This window comes from Pygocentrus nattereri, chromosome 9 (genome assembly GCF_015220715.1).
Source record: "Pygocentrus nattereri isolate fPygNat1 chromosome 9, fPygNat1.pri, whole genome shotgun sequence".
NCBI lineage: Eukaryota > Metazoa > Chordata > Actinopteri > Characiformes > Serrasalmidae > Pygocentrus > Pygocentrus nattereri.
In genome coordinates this window covers 15,996,696-16,019,251 of record NC_051219.1, presented here as the reverse complement: position 1 = coordinate 16,019,251, position 22,556 = coordinate 15,996,696, and the positions used below count along the sequence as shown (strand labels likewise).

General features: G+C 38.8%; 1 protein-coding gene across 1 annotated transcript in view; it reads right to left on the bottom strand.

Annotated features, from left to right (window-relative positions):
- Positions 1-22,556, bottom strand: part of hspg2 (heparan sulfate proteoglycan 2) — a 186,473-nt gene that overhangs the window by 18,165 nt on the left and 145,752 nt on the right. Inside the window, exons 54-76 of the mRNA XM_037541607.1 lie at positions 21,402-21,548; positions 20,685-20,819; positions 20,375-20,556; positions 18,906-19,101; positions 18,057-18,236; positions 17,197-17,457; positions 16,936-17,098; positions 16,467-16,564; positions 16,052-16,318; positions 15,325-15,437; positions 14,630-14,777; positions 12,498-12,614; positions 10,822-10,839; positions 8,876-8,960; positions 7,477-7,621; positions 7,255-7,357; positions 5,858-5,967; positions 5,580-5,688; positions 4,031-4,129; positions 3,717-3,938; positions 2,561-2,805; positions 1,422-1,593; positions 222-344 (exon numbers count right to left, since the gene is read on the bottom strand). Coding sequence (XP_037397504.1) covers positions 222-344; positions 1,422-1,593; positions 2,561-2,805; positions 3,717-3,938; positions 4,031-4,129; positions 5,580-5,688; positions 5,858-5,967; positions 7,255-7,357; positions 7,477-7,621; positions 8,876-8,960; positions 10,822-10,839; positions 12,498-12,614; positions 14,630-14,777; positions 15,325-15,437; positions 16,052-16,318; positions 16,467-16,564; positions 16,936-17,098; positions 17,197-17,457; positions 18,057-18,236; positions 18,906-19,101; positions 20,375-20,556; positions 20,685-20,819; positions 21,402-21,548 — 3,438 coding nt within the window. The remainder of the gene's footprint in view (positions 1-221; positions 345-1,421; positions 1,594-2,560; positions 2,806-3,716; positions 3,939-4,030; positions 4,130-5,579; positions 5,689-5,857; positions 5,968-7,254; positions 7,358-7,476; positions 7,622-8,875; positions 8,961-10,821; positions 10,840-12,497; positions 12,615-14,629; positions 14,778-15,324; positions 15,438-16,051; positions 16,319-16,466; positions 16,565-16,935; positions 17,099-17,196; positions 17,458-18,056; positions 18,237-18,905; positions 19,102-20,374; positions 20,557-20,684; positions 20,820-21,401; positions 21,549-22,556) is intronic.

Below are 22,556 nucleotides of genomic sequence, written 5' to 3'. Positions count from 1 at the left end.
CAGTACTGGTGACTTACAGCCCTGCAGCATTGTGTTTCTTCTGCTGTAACACAATGATTCAACGCATCAGCGAAAGAATGAGCCTTTCATGAGCAGAGTCAGGCTGTTAGAGCAGGAGAATGATGAAGGTGCAGGACACTGAGTGCCCAGGACTGGAGCTGAGAACCAAAACGTAGCATCTCAGTGTAACTAAGAGAAACAGGAGAGGGAACAGAACGAACCTTCCTCACAGAACAGGCCTGCATACCCTGCAGGACACACACAGTGATTATCCACACAGCTGCCTCCATTCTGGCACTGAGAGGAGTCCAGGCAGGTGTCCTTCACCACCTCACAGCGCTCTCCTGCAACAACACAGAATATGCAGCTGTAGCCCTCTTGATCAAGTACAGCTTGTAAATGGCTGCTAAAACGACACTTTCAGCGCCTTCAGCAAACTACACTGGACAGTGGTACATCAGCATGCAAAAGCAAGAGCAAAGTGGGGCTCCTGCTCCCCTCGAGGGCCTCCAGTGTAGGAAGAGTGCATGAGCTCTATGAAAGATGGCAAAAGGCATAACGGACAGTCCAGAATCATTAACTACAGGTATATATTTATAAAACATTGAGTCACTGGTTAAAACATGCAGCCACTGTTGCTCTCACTGAACGCTGTTGATGAAAATTGGAAATCATGTAATTTTCATGCTCAGGTTCAGGTGAAGAGTGCATTCACACAATGAAAATAATGTTATTGAATTACTGAAAGTATGAAGCTTATTTTGTTCACTTATACTATAACAAAATGTACTGCTTTATACAGGAACAGGAAAAAAATATTTAGGGTCAAATTAGACAAAAAAGCAAAAAAAAAAAAAAACAAATAAGAAAAATGTGAATAATCACAATGAATTCTTTTTATGATTTCACAGCCCCAAATCATTTAGAGGTTGAAGGTACTGGCAATAATACAATCATATCATATTATGTGTTTTTGTAGTATAATTTCAAATGTTATTCTCACTCATACAGTTGTATTCAAATTTTTGATACCCCCGATCAAACTCCATGTTTTGTTAACTTTCAAAGTGAAAATAAGTTAACATGTCCTCTTCAGTGAACAACTGAAATATTACATTTTTCTACAAACTTTAGTGCATAATGGCTATTTATTTGCCATTACACACATTGAAAAAAAAAACAGTACATAGCAATGTTTTATATTATTTTCCCCCAATATGTTAAATTCAGCAAATAAACAGTAACTGTGCATTAAACTGTGAAGTGTGTTCTCTGTAGAGGATGTGTTAACTAATGCACACTCAAAAACTCAACAAAACACATTATTTGACTGGGGCACTGAAGCACCATCACCTCAGCCATCCCCTACTGCCACACTCTGAGCTTCAGCAACACAGACAAAACAGAACAAAGAGGCTCACCCTCATAGCCGTCCCTGCAGAAGCACTGGAACTCGTACTCTGCGCTGGGCATGCAGCTGCCGCCGTTCTGACAGGGCCTGCGGTCACACGGGCTCTCGTCCCTACACTGACTGATGGCCCTGCTCTCTGTGAAGCTGTAGGACAGGTCCACCTTCTTACCGTTGATGGACACCTAAGATGAACAGTGAAAACAGTTTAAAAAGGTGACTTTAATGAAGATTTATTTGTTTCAAATGACAAAAGAATGTAACTTATCCACCTTAAAATTCTATGGTAACTTCTAACAATGAGTAAACAGATTAATAACCTCCGTTAAGCAAGGTATTATTTGAAGGTTATTAAAAGTGATATTTCAAGGCAGCCTGTTGAACTTAATCTGTAGTGTGGTAACAGTTAAAGAGTATGATTTAAAAGAAAAAAAAAAGCTAAAAATAAACAAAAAAATATTCTTTTGACAAAAGAAAGGTTTATTTTAGTGGAAACGAATATCTTAGAAACAATCCTTTATTTCTTCAATCTTCTTCAGTTTTTAAAGAAAAAAATATCAGTTTGGTATATGCAGGCCCTCAAAGTTACAGTATTGGAAAAGATGAAAGTGACAGTCTCTGACTGTTACTGTTTTTTGGTAATGTATGTTAGCATTAATGTAATTTCATAATAAATTAGGTAGTTAAGCAATTATATTTACATTTGATTTACGTTCTGTTTTGACAGGTTTAGATGTGTTTTGTTTTAGTCACACAAAAGCAAAAATATGGCAATTTCTTTTACAAAACAACACTACACACTACAATACCTTCACTGCAATGAATAATTTATGGTTTTAAATTGCCATAAAACATTCAGCTCATTGAATAATGGTTAGAAAGTTATTTACAGTGGTCTTATCAATTTTAAATTATAATAAAATGTCTCCTCTACTTGATGTTTTTGTCTCCAGACACAGAAGTGGTCCCGATTGACAGCTCAAAATTCACACGTTCAGTGGATTTTTCTACAATGAGCCTCAAATGAGAAAAAAATTAATGTAAAGTATATATATAAAAAAATACAATATGCTGTTGTTACTGTGATTTCTAAATGTTAAATGCAATTAGTAAAATTCATGCCAAATCTGTGAACCAACGCAAGGTGCTGACCTCTCCAATGCAACCATCAAACAGCATGGTGACGTTGGCGGGCTTAGGCAGGATGTCCATGGAAGGCACGCCACCCAAGTACATGGGGGTGTGGATGTTGAGGCCCTGCGCCTTGCCGGGAGACGACCTCCTGATCTCCTTTGTGTGGTCCACCTTCAGCGAGCCATCCTTGTTCACTCGTTCTGCGGCCACCCGGTGCCACTGGCCCACAGACACGGGCTCCTGACTGCGCAGCACTGCCTGGCCTGCAAACGAACAACAACACACAGCATTAAGCACCACCTAGGTTAAAGGAACACCTCCAACAGGGCTGTTAGAGTCTAGACATGGAGGATCTTTAAAGAGTTTGTCTTCCTTGTTTTCATGAGCTGAGATTTGTCTGTTAAAGCATTGGATATGAGTACGACTATCCTGATTTAAGGCTTTTTCAAACCAAGCTCAAATTATTCAGATGGCGGTACGTGACTATGAACAGATGTATAACTAGATATCCTGCACACCAAATGTGATTTTTTGAAAATATATTTTATTCGCCTTCTGTTTGTTGGTGAACTCACTCAACCAATCACTGTTGTCTCTGCTGTTGACATGGCCACAACCAAGATGATGATTCAGCTGCATCCCAGCCACTAGAACATTTTAGCAAGCAGCAAAAGGATTAGTGCCTTCTGCTTCACTGCGTTTGGCACTAGCAGGTTCAAAAGCAGCTCAAACTGGGTGTTGTGTGCAGCCAGAGCTATATGTGAAGTGCTCATAACGTTTCAGCTACTGAATGAAGAGATTAAACTCTCCATCCTCCTTTTGCTTTTAAAAATGTAAAGTAGCCCACAAAATGTCAACATTTGCCCTTTTATGATGAGCAAAACACATTTTTTGCCACTTGAAAACCAACTGTTTGGATAGTAAATAATTAGCAAACAATAATGTACCCTATTATTTAAACCCCATAAACTGCAAGCGTCTTTGTGTGGGCAACAATTCCTCACTCACAGGCCTGCATAAAGTCCACACTAGTTTTATAGTAGTTACTGAATAATTTACAGTAGATACTGAATAATTAGTCTTAACAACTGAAACTCTCAGTTTAAGAAGTTTCCTTTATAAAAAATGCAAGAAGTCTAAAATTATTTTGTGAACAGTGGAACTGCAATCCCACCTGTGCCAAGCTCATAACGAAACTCTATATGGCCGTCCACCATGGAGAGAGCAACAAAGTCCTCCACTTTCATCTTCTTCCCTCCGCTGAAGAACATCAAGCCATCTGTGTCCATGGGTTTGAACTCCATGTCGATGCGCAGGTCGTTGTGGATGTTGGTAAGAGGTGGATACGCAATGTATGAATCTTCACCGTCAAACAAAGGTGTTGTCACCAGTGTGCCTGCAAGTGTGAGAGCATGCTGGTGAGATTTGTGCTAATTTAAAAACAACATTAAATGAAAAACGCACGAATGAAATAATACTACTCCTTACCGTCCATGCACTTGTTTCCGAACTTGCCAAGGTGGCAGCGGCAGTCGTAGCCTGTACCAGTTGGCCGGTTGATACAAGTGGCATCTGGGCCACACGCCTCTGTAAATGAGTAAATAATACAAATAATGCACTTAGAGACAGTAGCACATCTTGACAAGCACATTTTGTGTTTTGGGATTCATATATTAAAGAAGAGAATCAACAAGAAAGCCACATTTGCAACAAATCTACGTCATACATCATACGCCTAGATATTTAGCCACTCTCTCTGCAAATATGTCTTCATACAACAACACAATGTAGTCTATACAGTGCTAGCTCCTGTTCCAGCATCACTCTGAACTTCAGTTGTATTGTACTTTGAGAAGTGAAGTGCAAAATGACAAAAAAACAGGCTGAAGGTAGATACCAACACCAACAACAACCACAACAACAATAATAGAAAGCACGCTTAAACAGTGCAACATTTCCACAAAGCTTTGGTTTTTACAACAGTCGCAAGTTTAACATGTTTCACAAGTATTATACATGCATGTAGTGGCATGATGTGTGTGGCAGGTGAACATAAATACACTCAAAGCGTGAAATTGAGGTTTGTGATCAGTGCCGAGCCACAAAACACATTTAACACTCTCTGCGAGCACAGACTGACTGGTAAGTGTGGGGCTGTGTTGCAAGCTGTGCTTGTTATATGCTGGCACCTTATAGAACGGGAGGTGACTTTTGAGTAGAAATGGAGTTATTTAATTGGTTATGTTTCAGAAAGTGCTATGTGTAGAGGTGGACAATATGATGATTTTATTGTTGTGAAAAACTAAGTCACAATATGCTTTTCTGAGGATACATCATCAGTACCTCTTGAACATTAAACAACTGGCCAAATAGGGCATAATTAGGCCTGTTTGAGTGGATCTAGAATAGAAAAGTATGCAAAATGTTGAATAAAATCACAGAAATTTTATTTATTTATTTTTATTTTGACATTATTGGTGTGTTCTGTCTGTGACGACTGACCAAACTGTGGACAACAAATAAATAAGAAATGATACTTAAGAATTGCGCATTATGAAAATGTTATATGTTTTTGCCACTGATCTTCAGCTTTGTGTATTGTCTGCATTATGCTATCTGCTAGGGTGTGACTGTTAACAGAATTGGCTGCTGCCAACTAAAATTTTGCAAGCTGCACAACGAACAATGCTGCTATAGCCCTTCATCAGTTGCTGACCACAGAGCTGCTTGTGGCTGGATATTTTTGGGTGATGGACCACTCTCAACTTAGCAGTGACTTAACAGGTGTATAAAAACTCCAGCAACTCTGTTGTGCCTTAAACACTCGTACCACACACTACCGTCCCACAGTGTCACAGCACGTCAAAAAGGTCCACCACTCAAAAAATGCCTGGTCAACAGATGTCCTGTGGTTGGAAACTGACCAATGATGAAGGGGGTAGAGTGTGAATAAAAGATCCTGAATGACAATTTGCACACACAGGCTCTGTAATTGTACAGTGGACCTATAAGGTAGGCGTCCTTCAGAAATGCTCACCTGGATGGCAGTGCAGGGAAGACTGATGCTGGCAGTTGCTCCCAGTGAATCCTCTTGGACAGCTGCACTTGTATAGACTGGCCACAGAGTCGTGACACACTCCGCTATTCTGGAACAAGAAACGAAAATAGTTTCAAACATATAGACACAATACATGCATCATGCAGAATATACCTCTAGGCATGATGGGTAAGTAGAAAGTATACTTCATTTTTAAAATAACATCATTAATCAAGGAGCTGATTTTGATCTTTGCTTTTAGCCACAGTAGGGCTAACCTGACACGGTCGATCTTTGCAGGTTGGACAGTTAGTAACACCAGTGGAGCTTCTGTCAAGATCCTTAAAAATGATTTCTTCCCCTTGGATGATCAGCTGACTGATGCAGCCTGCAAGAAATAAGAGAAAAAACAGGTAATACATTTTAAATACCACTTAAACCACAGACTAATTTAGTAATGAGTCTTAATGAATCACGACTATGAATGAATCACTTGCTACTATGAAACTAATATGTAAGTTTTCTGCACTCTTAACAATAAAGGTGCCAAACAGGATTCTGTATGTGATCCCGTAGAAGAACCACCTTTGGTTCCCTAAAAAAACTTTCAATGGATAGTTATGTAGTGACGTGAAGGGACATGGAGAACCCTTTAAAAGTTTAAAGAACCTTCACATAATGTAAAGTTTCATGAATAAACTACTGTTAACACTTTATAATGACAGGCCACTATAAATAGCAACTTAATCATTATCTAATAATTACAAATAATTGATAACTACATATTTGTTACTTGTGCTTTAATTAGTTGTGTTAGAATTGTAATTATCAACCATTCATTGACTAACATGCAAATAATTAAAGCACTGTGATGCTTTTCATAATTACTATGTTTAAGTGTAATAAGTAATACAACATGCCTTTATAAATCATTTATTATTAAGTGACAACGTATTATAGGGGTCTTATTAATATTTAATAACGATGACAATTACTAAACAGTTATTCAAAACTATTAAGAGGTGCTTTAAAGCAACAAAGTAAATGTCTAAGTTTATTAATAAAACCTAATAACTATCAAACAATTAAATGGCAATTGACAATTTATAATTCATGATTAGGTATCTACCATTCCAAATGATTGATTAGCTTATTTACTCTGACAAAATAAAAAGTTATGTCACTAAATAAACTGTTAATAATTCATATTGCACCATTTATTCATGCAAATATTTTACAATTCTTAACAGCCATTAACTAACAATAAGGTAATGATTAAGTTGCTGTTTATTAGGGCCTGTTGGTATAAAGTGCTACCAAACCTTAAATTGGTACATGACAGGTTTTTAGACCTTTAAAACATTCAAACAGGGTTCTCTAGGGAACTAAAAGTGGTTCTACTGAGGTATCTTTACAGTGTAGGTCCACATACAGGTCCTTACAGTTAAATGGGTTAAACTATCAAGCAAAAACCATCAATGCAAAATGAATTTCTAAACACTTGGAGCTTTCACAGACTCCAGAATCCCTTGGAGTTTAGTCGGACTCTGTTTATCTTTGAGTTAAGTGAACCGTGATGATTTAGCAGTGTCTACAGAGTAGGACAAAAAAACAAAGCAGAAGAAGATGCTGCAGACATCTTTATTAAAAAATAAGCAACTGATTTATTTCTTACCAACAAAGCCAGTCTTAAGCTCTGCGGTTTTGGCGATCATGCTGTAGTTTGGATAGCCGCCTACAAACAGCTCCTCGTTCAGATCCAGGCCTTGGAATTTTCCCTGTACAGAGGCAGCAGATGTTCTGCATTTGAATTATACCACAAGGCACAGCCATTTAAGGCATCTTAAGGCATCTTACAGCACTGGAAGAGAAAGGCACGACCACTGAAACACTGCACCTGGGAGCTGCCGTTGATGGGAGCCTTCTGGTCCACGGTGAGAGAGCCCTGCGTGCCGTTGCGATACAGCTGCACGGTGTGGAACTCACCCAGCTTGATTGCTGTGGGGTAGCGGATGGTGGCCATGCCTGAGCCCACATCAAACCTTTTGGACAGAAAATCCAGGCTGGGAATAAGCTTAGAACGTATTTTGTAGAAAATTTGGAGTTGACAGGTTTGGAGTACCATATTTGTCATATGAAGTAAAGAGAAAATGAGCTGAGCTACGGCTTTCAACTTCAGAAAACCAAAGACCAAATTTTTCCAAAGTTTCCCCTGTAATGCAGAGACAGCTGAGGAAGCGGGATGCACTTGTGATGTATTCATAAGTTTACTGAAGTCTGTATTAAAGGTTGAGGCAGATACAGAGGGTCTGTGGGGATCTATACGGCACAGCTAAGGGGTCAAACAAAGGTGAAACTGGTCAAATACAGGGGGAACAAAATGAAAAGAGAAAAATATGTAAAAGGTGATAACACAAGCAAGAAGTAAACAGAAAATCTACAATAATGCACGGCGGGTGAAGATTACAGGAATAGGTTACAGACAACATGCAGCTGACACAGACCTCGAAAATCATGCATCTGTACCCACATCAGAAGCTGCTGAGTTCTTAAAATTGCAGCTATCGCCACTTTTTGATGGGAAACATGAAGGTTCCAAACCTGATACATAGCCAAAATATGACTAACTACTACATACATGTAAGCTAACACTCTTGCGTACTGAAATGACATTGCATGAAAGTCTTTTATAAGAAAACTTAGTGAAACTTGCTGGTTTACGTGGAGCATTTTGGTGAAGTTGCCAGTCTTGTGATGTAATTTCAATGTACGACAGTGTTAGCCTGCATGTAGTAACTTTCGCATTTCAACTCTTTAAAAAGGCTTTGGGTCATGTACATGTACCACAGGGTGCAACCGTGTCGATTTTCAAAAACACACCATTTATTTCTCTCATGGAGAAATCTGCTTGGCCCTGGAGTTCTTAATATGGGCATGACGGCAGAAATTTTGAGGTCTATTGATGAGGAGGGAGTGAAGCCAAGAAAACAAGAAGACAAGAGCGAGGAAGCCTGGCCAAGGAAATTGTGACATAACATTATCCAACTTATAATCAATAAGCATTGTGCAAACTGCACGTCTAAAACCTTTAGACGCACATTTGTCTCAAATTGGGTCAGATGGTCTATATCAGATTACTTAACGTACATACATATGAAGACGGACACCAAACACATCTGAAGGGTATGGGGGAAATGTGTGTGAATTTGATATAAATGTAAAATGTGTGCCAAACTATTCCTTTAAAAGGACTTTTGTTTGATCTGATCTGCAGCACCCGTGTGATTTGAACCCACCTAAACTCAGGACGGCCGCCCACCAGCCCAAAGGAAACAAAATCAGCTCCCATTGTCTTCTTCTGTCCATTATAGAGGATCATTCCTGTGGAAGCAATAGAAGCATTAAAGGAGCAAATGCATCGCCCTGCCGGACCGCTGTGCCTGACTGGTCAGGACAGAGCTGAGCTTTTATTTTAGCTGGAATGTGGAGCAGCATGCTGGAGGGGGTCTGAGCTGAGGGGGAGGAGGTGGGAGCGGAAGCTGAGCAGCATTTCAGCATTTCTTCGCCGGCCATGGCTTGCATGAGCAACATGCCAGGGCACATGCCAAACCTCGGCCATGATCACAAGATGAGTGCATCATTCAATTGATCTTCATCATAGATTACTTATCTGGATGGTGTTATCAAAAAAGCCATTTTATATAGATCAAAATGTATTTTTTATATAGAATATTTCTATTCTATACGTTCTAAAAAGAACAGTTTCTCCCTCACAGAGAAAACTCATTTAACCATGCAAACAGCCATTCATGCATTCACATGGTCCTTTGAGTTGTTGCCCTTTTATACAGAGCCATTGCCTTTAATAAAGAACCCTTTGTAAGGTGTCACCACTCAACCATAAATTAACCATAACACTAATGAATAATACTCATATATAATTGGTGTCACTCCTTCATTGTGGTAACATCTCATATGGGATACGCTATTATTTGGAATAAAATTCTGTTCTATTATCTTACATTAAACATTAAGAATGTTTTTCATTTCTCCTGTAAAGTTACTACTTGGAGATACAAGGTTTTGTTTGGATTTGTTAGAAATAACGTACAGAAAGCCATACGTACAAATGCTTGTATGTTCTGTTATATCTATGACTAAAAGGACAAATAACAGCCTAAGAAAACTTTAAAAGTTGTCGGTTTTCAATAATATACAACCAATTTTGATCTCTAAAGTGATTCTAATAAGATGCTACAACTCTACAACTTCATAGCTTTCAACTAATCAGTAGGAATCTGAAAAATACATTTCAGACCCACAGCAGTGCATAGAGCTGTAGATGATCCCATCATTTCTAAGAAAGCTGTAAAACACTGAGACTGAATAAAATTATAATAAAACTAACATCCAGAATGCCTTACATTTCTAAGGAGGGATCAAATCTTGAGGCAGATAAACAAATAATTACAGCATATAATTGATCATTTAGAAACACTGCAGAAAAAAAACTACTGAGCATACTGAACATGAAGAACACACATCAAAATATTTCTGGTGTCTATCTTACAGTATGTTTGACTGCGTAATAGAGAGTGATCAGTTCCACAGTTTAGAAGCATTACATTGTTATTAAACTGACTGTATGTATTGACATGATAAGACCTGCTGCAGTTCATGTGTCGGCCTTTAATGCTCTTTTAAATGTGCCGCATAAAATGACAGCAGTAGCACACAGAGATGGCAGTGAGCGAATCAAGTATATTGCAGCTACCATGGATACTCCAGGTGACAATTTTGCAATATACTTTTAAGTGCTGCTTATGTGTTTAACAGGTACTATATGGACACATTGCATTGCACTTTCAGCAGGACCTGCTGTACTATGGCCTCATCACATTCCACTTCCATAAAAGTATAAAAACAAGGCTTTCGATGCTTCGTTTCAACAAACAACATGCAGCATCTGAAGCATAAGCATGGATGCACTGAGGCAGACTCTGATGCTGTCTTCATGCCTTACAAGCCATGTTTTGAACCTATGCTGCACTCTCTGTGCTGAGGTGCAGTAGCAGTGGGAAATGTCTTCGCAATCTCAGTATGGACACCATACATGCTTGACTGTTTTACAATAGGACTAGGACTGAGAAGCAGCCAGCGCCTCTATGAAAACTCTGATGCACTGTAAAGGGCTCTTACAGCAAGTGTGCTCTTGCACTCACACTCAAGCAGGCAGACTCACCGGCATACAAAATGAGACCTTCAAATGGTTCAAAGGTTCAAGTCGGGGCAGAACAAAAGAAAGATTGAGTTTACACACAGAAAAATACTGATATAACACATTTAACATAGTTATTTTTTGCATTAATACAGTTTGCATATGGCACATAAATATTCATAACAATACAAATAATGACTCTAGCTTATTGGACAGAAACTGAAGTGTGATAAAAGTGGTTGGATATTGCAATTATGATGTGAGATGCAATAAAATACATAAACAAATGGGATTACTCTCTGCTACTTTGCTATATAAGTATGCCACCATGGCGCAGTCACATGCAAAAGTTTGAACACCCCCATCAAAGTACATGTGTTTGATAATATATCCTCTACAGGGAACAAAGAAAGAGTTTAACATAATAGAAAAAAATTCAAATTAACCAATGTAATGTTCCACCTTATGTTCCTTATATATATATATATATATATATATATATATATATATATATATATATATATATATATATGTGTATGTCTGTGTGTGTGTGTGTATGTATATATATATATATATATATATATATATATATATATATATATATATATAAAAACCAGGGATGCCCATACTTTTGCATATAACTGTGTAGACAGTAGAAATATGCACATCTGATTCTGATGATTTTGGATTTACTTTTGCGTGGTTTTTGAATTTTAAAGCTGAGAAGATGGGTTGGACAGATTCCAGCAATATGCATTGGTGGATTTAAAGGGTTAACAGTAGCACCGATCAACTTAGTGTGTTTGCTTTGCAAGACTACAGCGTGAACGTTTTCAACTGTTTCGTCATCACTGATGCATCTCTGATCACTATAATGGTAAAAATACAATTAATCCAATGGTGCAAATAAGTAGTGCTGTAAAAACGCCTTAATGTATCATGAAGCCTCAATTTGAAGACAGTGATTCAACTGTATAGAATATTTGGAATATTTGAATCAATTATAATCAATTATAATATCAGTCAAGAAACAAATGCACTTATGTGTTGGCCAAAATAAAATCTTCTGGCTATGTTAAAGGTAAAACAGAAAAAACAGAACAAAACCCAAATCATAGTGCATTGTTTTTATCTATTATGCCACTGTGTAACTGAATTCAATGAAATTGTGGTGAAACCTGCTATTTCATGATATGTTGAATTATTCCCTGAAAAATCTGAATCAAACTGAATCATTGTGAGGCCCTATCTCTCCAAAAGGCTGTGTTCACATATTGCCATTGAAAAAAGGGCAGAATGGGCAGCGTCAATCCTTTTCATCCTAAAAGTGATTTGAACATGCAGTAATGTTTTTAATGGTGCATTGAAGCTTGTTTTGTGTACATTTAAGGATATACCTGGACTTCAACTATGAGTATTCAGTGCCTGTGCTTCAATCAACCCCAGTTACTCCACCACTGTGGTTGAAGGCAAAAGTTGGGAAAACTGAACTCTTGACAGAACGTTCCACTGACCAGTGCCATTTGCTGCTGGCAGTGGTAAAATTTTTCCATCATTGCTTCAATCTGGAACATCTGGTTTGTCATCATCTAACGTCATGATGTAATGCCTTCTTGAAGGCAGCATAAGAATTACAATGAACTAAAGTCTTTTAAATGAATCATTTTTGAATGATGCATTAATTATAGGCACACCCTTACCATCAACGTTGTCAGGTCTAAAGATGATTTTGACGTTGAATGCTTTGTAGGAGTTTTTGATGGTGGGCAGAGTGAGGTAGGACAGAGGCTCCTGACTGAAGTAAGGCATCACTCGCTCTGAAAAACAAACAGCAGTAGAGTTGCAACATGAGACAAATGGCAGCATCTGCATTTCTGCCTTTAAACCACAACATAACTGCTGTACTGACAGATACACTGAGAATAAATTCAGTCTTAACTTTATTAAACGTACCTTGTACTTTCACACACTGGCAACTCTAAGAGAAACATGTGCCATACAGGTCCACTACACAGTCTACTATTCCATCTACTCTCATGAAATTTAACAGCCCATGTCTACCCCATTCATCATTGGCCAATTTCTGACCAAAGCACCACTGTTCACCACACACAGTTTGGGTGGTGGACCATTCTTAACAAAGCAGTTTGTGTGGTAGTGTATCACACATCAGTGTCACTGCTATGCTAATAGTGGTCCACCATCCAAAAATATCCATCCAAGAACAGCTTTGTGGTCAGGAACTGACCACTGATAAAGGGCTAAAGGATGGCTTAGACAAATTGTGCAGTTCACAGTCTCTAACTGTAGATCAACATGGTGGAGCACTGAGGTAAAGTACTGTCCAAAGGTCAGAGACCAACTTAATTTGTTTAAAGCTGCACTATATTTTGTGGACCTCTTTGGTGGAAAAGTGTAAAGGGATGTAATGGGTGGAACAACATTTCGTAATGTTGGCTGTACCTTAGACCCCTTCCCCAAGTGAATGACTCCGATGATGGCGACTGTGTCAAAACTTGGTGAAGGGCATGTCTTCTGAGGATACGTGAATTCTCCACTACTGTCACCCTATCCTGATCATGTTGATAATGCATTTGAGCCCTAAACATTGAGCCAGACTTTCTTTCTGAGCCAGTGTTTGTGAAGTTAATGCATAAAGATGAGGTGGTCCAAAGAACTCTCGCAAATACATCCGACCCCACGTCTCCAATGTTTAAATTCATATTTCAGATGCTCAGTCTTTACAGAGCAACTTGCTGCAGTGCACGCATAACAAATGTTATCATGTTTCCGTTCTCCTGACTCTGTAATCCTAGTTCTTTCAGTTTTCACAAAAAAATGTTACAACAACAAATTCTGTCCTCAACCAGACACACTGGTGTAAAATATTTCTCTACTCAGTTAGAAATAAGAAAAATAACGGGTTAAAACTAAGGGTGAAAGCTAGCACAGGCTTCCTCTGAGACCTGTGAAGCGCCACCGCATCTTTTTAAACTGCTGCTAATGAAATGTCTTTAGACAGCTGAAAAACGCGAACCGCCAGTTCTATTAAGTCAGCTAACAGACTACACTGACTAGCATCGCGCTGAGTAATGCGGGAGACGGGGGGGGGCCCATCCTACCCACCCAGAGAGCGAGGCCAATTGTACTCTCTTGGATTCCCGGCTACGGATGGCTGTAGCATCACCACTGTGGGAAGACAACTCAACACTTTGGGTATGAAAAGATGTGTAGCTGTCAGATATTTCGTTAAAAGCCCAAAACCTCATCACTGAGTGTGTTTGGGGTTATCGTAATGTGAGAAGCAGAAAATGTGAACTTCCAAGACTGAACTTTGGAGATATTTGGAAAAATATCTCTGCAGATTTTATTGTTATACTGCCTTAGGTTGTTGAGGCTTCTCAGTCATTTTCTGTTACATACATATTTCCTTTTTTATCCTAACACTGAAAAAGTAATATTTTTTACTAAATGGCAGTTTTTGACTTAAAATGAAATAAACCAGTGGGGGTCTCTGACTTTTGCATGATGCTGTAAGTGTATCCGAGTGTACAAACATAAGGTTGATGCTCACCAGCACACTGCCAGACTTTCACAGTGTTACAGCATCACTACACAATCGCACACAAATCTAAAACACTACTTTCTCTGAGGTACAATTACAGAGCAGCGCTACACTGAAGCATTTCACTAAAGCTTAACTTTTACAGAAGCTATGTACAGTAATTACAGATGAGCTGGTTACAGACGACTGATCTGTCAGTGTAATTACAGAGTACTTCAGCTCTGACGTATTCTTTCCTGCAGGAGAATGCTGGAGAGGATAACTCACCGTGCACTTTGAGTTTGGTAAAGGCCTGCACTTTGCCCTGCTTGTTGGATGCCGTACACACGTAGGTGCCAGCATCCTCATGGTTGACGTCTGGTACGGTCAGCACATGGGCGTCCTGCACACACTTGGGTGCCAGCTCTCCTTCCAGCTACAAGTGAGGAGAGTGTTGATAAAGTGAGTCTTCCATTGTAAGAAGATGAGGTGTTTGAGTCTGAATCAAATGAACAAGTAAACCAACAACACTACATTTTGGGGAACGTTGTAATAATTTGATTTTTCCCCCCAATCAATTTCCTTATATTTTATTTTGTCTCCTGAGGTCCACTTCCGATATTTGTGTGACTTTATGTTCCAACACATCACCATTTTCCAAACGTTTTTCAAGTTTGCTTCTATTACTGATATATGTAAATGAGCTCTGTTCTGATTGGTATTTTGCCTCCCTCAAAAAGTAGTCTGGAATAAAACAGTCCATATAACTTCAGCATTTATGGGTGGGGCTAAACGGCTGTAAGCTGAATAGACAGATATATTTAAGTCTGTCTTTTTTGTATGGTTTAAAATAACAACCATTATGTTTAAACATCATTATGTATATTTTTTATTTAGTAATATGGGCCCATTAAGAAAACAAAGGATCAGGCAAATGTGTTCAAAATGACTAGGGTTTGAAGTTTCTAGGTAACGAGGATTACCTTGGACCATGCGATGGTTGGAACTGGGTATCCTGACGCAATGCAGGGGAACACTGCAGTGGAGCCGACGGTCACTTCTTTGGTCTCAGGCTGAGCAGCAATTTGGGGCAAAGCTTTAAAACAGACACAAGTTTCATAAAGTCATTTAGCAAGCAGTCTGAGCTGAAACACAATGACTTTTAAAATTCGTTCTATGCAAAAGTTTGGGCGCCCAAGGTCAAATGATGTTTTGTTTATTTTGTAAGTGAAAATAGTTTCACACACTTCATGAACCATAAGTTTTTTTGCAAAATTTAACACACTGAAAAAAAATGATAAAACATCAAATGTGACATGCAAAAGACCTTTCACATTTTATGTGTTCAAATCATACAAACACATAGACACATAGAAACCGTGGACTAAAATTTGTGGAACAATGCCATATTTAATGCGTTCTATGTATCGGTTGTTTTATTTTCATTTAGAAAATCAACATGTAATTTGACCAAACATTTGCGTATGAGTTTACATAAGACTTACACTTGGAAGTGAATATTATGTGAAAAAAACTTTAACAATGTCTTGTTTAAATAAAAAAATTAAGGATTTTTTTTCTTTCAAGATATGGACATCTTTTAGAGACTGTGTAAAAAATTCAAACTTCAAAAGAAAGCCTTGGGGTGTCCCCAAACTTTTGACAGGCAGCATGCGTAAGGCTGTATAAAAACTGCTCTGGATCACATACACTGGATGTTGAGCACCACAGTGGACTGCACAGAGCCCACGTCATTGGTGGCGGTGCAGCGGTACTGTCCGGCATCAGCCTCGGTCACCTGCTCGATCTTCAGCATGCCCCCCTTCACCTGCACGTGATCGGGCAGCGAGCCCCCAACTTTGCTCCAGTGCACCGTGGGCTTGGGTTCGCCGATGGCCTGGCACTCAAACTCCACTGAGTTGCCCACCATGACCGTCTGCACTGATGTGCGTACGTTGATCATAACTTTGGGAAGGGCTGCAGCACACAGAGACACACAAGGACAGGTCAGTCAGACCAGGACAGCTGGGGGCCAATTATACATCCAATACACAAAAGAACACTGTGGCAAGAACTTTCAAAAGGGTTTAAAGAGCAACCATGATAAGCAGTGCTGTTGGCAAACCTTGGATGGTGAGCTTGGCGCTGTCCTGGGCCTGTCCGTACATGCTGGTGGCTCTGCAGATGTAGATGCCTTCATTGCTCTTCTCAAGGTTCTCGATCCTGCCGATATGCCAAAGCGGAAAGACTTGAGGCTCAATTTAAAGCTAAAAACTCATTCAGAATAAGACCTGGTCTAAAAGGTTCTGTTCACACTTCAAATTCAACCTTTTACTATTAATTATCATTAATTACCATTGATACAATGATTACCATTAATTAATTATCATTCAAAACATTGATACAATGTCAAATGCAGTATAAAATAGGGGTGACACAACCTGTACCCATAACATGCATTACCTCCACTGCACTGTTAACCTTTGCTTTGAACACGGAAGGTACATATCAGAGTATCAACATGAAAATAAGGCTGTCTGCCCATTTTGACATGTCTGGAGAAATAACTGGACATGATATCTGCTGTTGTTCACCTTAGGACTCCATCTTTGACATGGTGATTGGGCGGCAGGGCTCCTCCTTCCTTCAGCCACTCCAGTTTGATCTCTGGACCTCCATTAGCCGAGCAGGTGAACTCCACTGCGCTGCCAAGAGCCTTTACGTCCACCTGAGGGGAGACGCGCACCGACAGGGGTGCTGACCACAAGAAAGATTATATCTCCAGACTTTCTATTATTATTATTTGACTTGAGTCAGGTCACATTCCAGGCACATGACATATCTGAACTACTCACATCTCACAGACACTTTAGCCAGCGCCTCACTGCGGCCAACTTTGTTGCTGGCCACACACCTATAGGTGCCGGCATCACTGGGGGAAGCCAGATTGATCTGTAGGTCACCTCCCTGCCGCTCGGCCGTGGCGGGCAGACTGCCATCCACTTTGCTCCACTCATACTGCAGGGGCGGGGTGCCATGAGCCAGGCACTGCAATCGAATGACCTCTCCCACTCTGACAGCCACATCATCAGGTAATGTGGTGGTGTATGGTGGGGCTGAAAGAGAACCACACACATTCTGGTTAGAGCAGGGATGTAAAGTCAGAAAAGCATTACTATGGAAGAGCCCTATACGTACTGTAACTGCTTAAACTGTGAGGGCCCATGTTGTTCATTCCCAGAACTACATAACTTACACATTAAGTTAAGCTTTTCATTCGCGCCACTTTTTTATATTTATATATTTTATATAAAAAAGTCGCATTGGACTTGACGTGAAGGTTTCAGCATGTTAAATCCTTAAAAACCTACTCAGTGTTAAAAGACTTCACAGAGACCAAATATTAAAATAAAATTTTACATGCATATAAAATGCAAAAGATAGAGGCAATAAATTCAACTCCATTTCAAGGCTGTTCTTGATAATTACTGATAAATCAAAAAGTAGTCCAAGCCCTACATATTAGTTTCAGACATGACTAAATAAGTCTTCAGGATAATAACTACATAATTAGTCTAAAGGGGTTATTTAATGGGTTATTTAAGGGGTTAAATAAAAAATACAACAAAAATGTGACCTATGTGAAATAACCCTTTTCTCTGTCAAACTTTGAACTTTTCAGTGCACAGAGTCTAAAATGAAATTGTGAACTCACTCTCTACATCCAGCATGATGGTGACTTCACTGGTGCCCATGTGATTGGTGGCATTGCAGATGTACTGTCCAGAGTCCTGTCGTCCCACATTGGGCAGCACCAGACTGCCGTTGACTATCTTGTGTCTCCAGGGGAGAGGAGCACGTAGCTTAGACCAAGTGACTGTGGGCTTTGGGAATCCTAGGAACAACAGACAGCATTACGCACACTTTGCACACTTTGTTTTCTAAATACATACAATATACTGGGTCTGCAAGGAAGAAATGTCACTAATGAATTCAACAGAATTTAAATCAATATTATTTGCACAGCCAATTTTATTTGTACAGTCAATTTTATTTGTTATTTTATTTGTACAGTCAATTTTATTTTTAATTGATGTCACCATTTACAGCCTTAGCACAGTATTTAATATGTGATTTGTTTAAGATGTAGGAAATAAAATATGACCAGAAAATACAGTGATCTTTCTATTGTAGGTGGGCAATATGCCAATATATTATCATTATTGTGATAATTTTTATATCATGATACGCAATATGCTTTTTAGAGCATGCTGTTGATATCTTCCATTACTTAGAGAGCACCTCCCTACTGCATGTTTCATTGAAAACATTTAAGTAGTGCTGTTTAACTGGGTATAGTGCAGAACAGTATGTGAAAGTATGTTGTGCTGAACACAAATCAGTGTACTCCATGCTGTTTTCAAATGTGGCAGTACATGTGCATTGTGTCTGCATGTCAAAATATTGTGGCATATATTCTGTGTCATAAAAATGTCCAGTGAAATGATATTTTTGCCATGTCGCTCACCCCAACTTTCTATAGAGTGCAACATCAGGCACTTACCATGAGCATCACAGTGCAGGGTGGTGGTTGCTCCCTCTACTACAATCATCAGAGGCTCACGCACGCTGACACGGGGCACGGTGGGCACCTCAGGTCCACCTTCCACGATCACTTCGATCCGGGTCTCTGTTGTGCCCTGGTTGTTCTGTGCTATGCAAACGTACGTACCGCTATCCTCAGGCCGTGCAACCAGGATCTGAAGAACAGAAGAAAGGAACTTCCTCCGATTAACCCTCTTATTAGCCTATGTTATCTTATGTTTTTTTTTTGTTTTTTTTTTTATCTTGTATGTTGTTTAATAATTTTTCACTCAATCAAATTGGCTGAGGAGGTGGTGGTTGGTGGCTGGTTTGAGGCTGGTTTTGATTGTTTTTTTCTTGGTGGGGGGGCACTTTATTGTGCATGTCCCTCACCACTTTTTGAAATCACAAAAGATCATTCTTGGAGGAAATGATCGTCAAAAAAAGGACAAAAAGTATGTTTGTTTTCGAGAGCAACTTTACCATAAAATCTCACACTAAACTAAAACAAAGTCACGGCTGGAGTGAAGAGTTGCCTTAAAAAGCCTTTGGCAGTGTGCAGCAGCACTCGGCCAAGCAGCTAAGCTAACAGCTAAATTTACTACCTTATTTGCATCAACATTATATGATTACTGTCTACACTGAAAAAGGTGTATAGCCCCCAATATATTATCTATAGATATTGAAATTGTCAACAAACTATCTAATGAAACAAGTGTTATGGTCAGGGTTATGATTCAGACAAGGGTTAGCACCAACTTGGGTTAGGTTTAGACTTTGGGCTGGGGTTAAGATTACAGTTAGGACCAGGGTTTTAGTTAAATTTCAGCTAAATATAGGTAAGCATCAACAAAGCATTTCATTTACAATGAAGTGTTACCAGAAGGATTGCTTTGAATTGATTTGATTTAAATGTGTACATTGGTTCCAATTTTTAGGAATTTCTGTGACATTCAACAGAAAACAACCCACTGTAATTGACAATAAAATTTGATATCTTTAATAAATATGTATCAAAAACCCATAACATTATTATACCTGTTAATATAATAATTTGTTCTTTGTCTTTTAATTTTGACATATAAACCTTGGATATAATAAATACACAACAACAATTCTAGGTGTACTTTGTTCAACTACTTGAACACATGTGAACTGCTGTATGTAAACTGTAGCCCACCAGACTTGTCAGACCAAATTTGCACACCTGCATATTTGTATATAGCTAAAGGACCAGATATGTTATTATTTTTAAATGATTCTTTATATTTTTATGTTTTTGTCTAACATAAACTTAATTACTTCAATAACTAACTATGTAATTATTCATGTAATTCTGCATTTCAATAATAATTTAAGATTAATGTTTAACATAAAGGACCAAACTCAAAAGTTCTCAATAAATGAGGATGAATGGTATATTAGGATGCCAGACAGGTTAGTACTGACCTGCATGACAGCGTTGGACTCCATGGGCACAGGGCTGCTCAGCATGGTCTTGCGGGCATTGTCCAGTCTGTGCCAGGTGACTGATGGCCGTGGTTCTCCTGCTGCCTGGCACTCCAAGTTAATGGGCTCACCCACTTTCACACGCAATGGGCCTTTGGGGGTCACTGTGGCCCTGGGAGATTCTGAAGGGAACATAATGAATACAACTGAAAGTCTTTACTTTAGAACAAATGAATTACCAGATATTGTGTGGTGAACATAAAGTGAAAATAAAGCTCAGGGCTTCTGCATACTTTACATATTATCATACCTCTCACAATCAGAGACACAATGCTGTGAGTGATTCCAAACAGATTGCTGGCCACGCAGCGGTATGTGCCCTGGTTCTTCGGCTGGGCATTGGTGATGGTGATCACTGAACTGCCAGGCCCAATTTTCACGTTATCTACAACAACAACAACAACAACAACAAAAAAGTTTATTAAACCAATATCTAGTTGGAGTTCACACTGGAACAACACCATGGCTTGGATATTAGCAAACATACTAGGTGTGAAAACAGCCTTATTTACTCATTTGCTTACTTAACATAACAACGCTGTTGTTGGAAGAAAACCTCGTATCTCCAAAATGGTGACTTTACAGGAGAAGGAAAAAACCTACTTCACTTTAATGGAAGCAGAATTTTTTCCAAGCCATTTTAGGTAATTTCCTTTAGTCCATTCATCATGAAATTTACAGACAATGTAAAGGGGAACATGTATTTTCAAATTACGTCAAAAACTGAAAAATGTCAAAAATGGAGAACAGAGGTTTTCTTCCAACAGCAGCAACATATTCACCACATTATTATAGCTATATAACAGTAATTAATGTTTTCTTTTTCATTATTACATTTATCCTTATCAAGGTATTTTGCCAAAATATTACTCGCACTTATTTCAGCTCTAACATATGGAAACACAAATAGAAATATGTTCTTGTTAGTCTAGAACACCACAGAAGTCACTGAGCAGTAGCAGTGTACCTGGTAGAGGCTGGTTGTTGGCGAGTTTCCACTCCAGACGGACAGGCTGGGCTCCGCTGTACACTCTGCATCTGAAGCTGGCCGACTCTCCCAGCTTCACTGCTGCACTGTGAGGCTCAATGGAAATAATGGGGCTCTGGAGACCTTCTCCAGATCCAGAACACCACAGTTAACACTTTAGCTCAGCATAATGCACACAGTACCAGCCAAGAGTTTGGACATTTCCTTATTTTCTATATTTAAGAACGACAGTGATTGTGGTGAAACTATAAAGTAATATATATGGAGCTATGCAGTCAGAAAAAAAGTGGTTGACAAATTAAAAATGTCATTTTTTTTTTTAATCAAATTTTAATTATATATAATTACATTTAAATTATATTGAAAGAAGCCCTCCCCCTTGCTATAATGAACTCTCTTGGCATTGTGAGGTTAGAAGTCACCTGGGATGCTCTTTCAAAAGGTGCAATGAAAATATGCTGAAAAATTCTGCTGAAAAATTAGTTGTTGGGGGGTAATTTACAAAAAAATTACATTATTTTTGTTGTGGATATAAATTCACTTGGGCAACACTATTTCTATTTGTCTTATTAGCAATCTTCAATAAAAGCCTTTAGATTAAACTATTGGTAACACTTTAGTAGAACCCTGCTACGTAACACTGACCTAACCAGAGGTGTCACCTGACCTGGTCCAAATATTACATATATAGCTACGAATAGCCCTAAATAGTTTTTATCCAGCCATGAACCTTATAGCATTAATATTTCATGTTTCACCCCAGCTCATTTGCACAGATTCTCTCAATCCATTGTTTCATTCAACCTTTTCTACTTAATCAGATTATAAAATTAAGTAACCTGGCTGTTTTAAAAGGTCAGGATCTTGAATATGTAATAGTAACTTAACAGAACAGTTTTCATGTGTATCACACTCTGTTAACCCTTAGAAATCTTATATAAACCCCCCATAAAGGCTTATACCACACAAATCTTATTATTCAGTAACTTCAGGGACTTCAATGCAAACTGGTTGAGCTATTCTAAAGGTATAGAAGTGTGGAGTAAACCTTTGGGACCACCGTTGGGTCTTGGCCATTTAAGCGGTTAACACATTATTAGAAAAATTAAAGGCAGCCAGGATCCTTACTCCCAA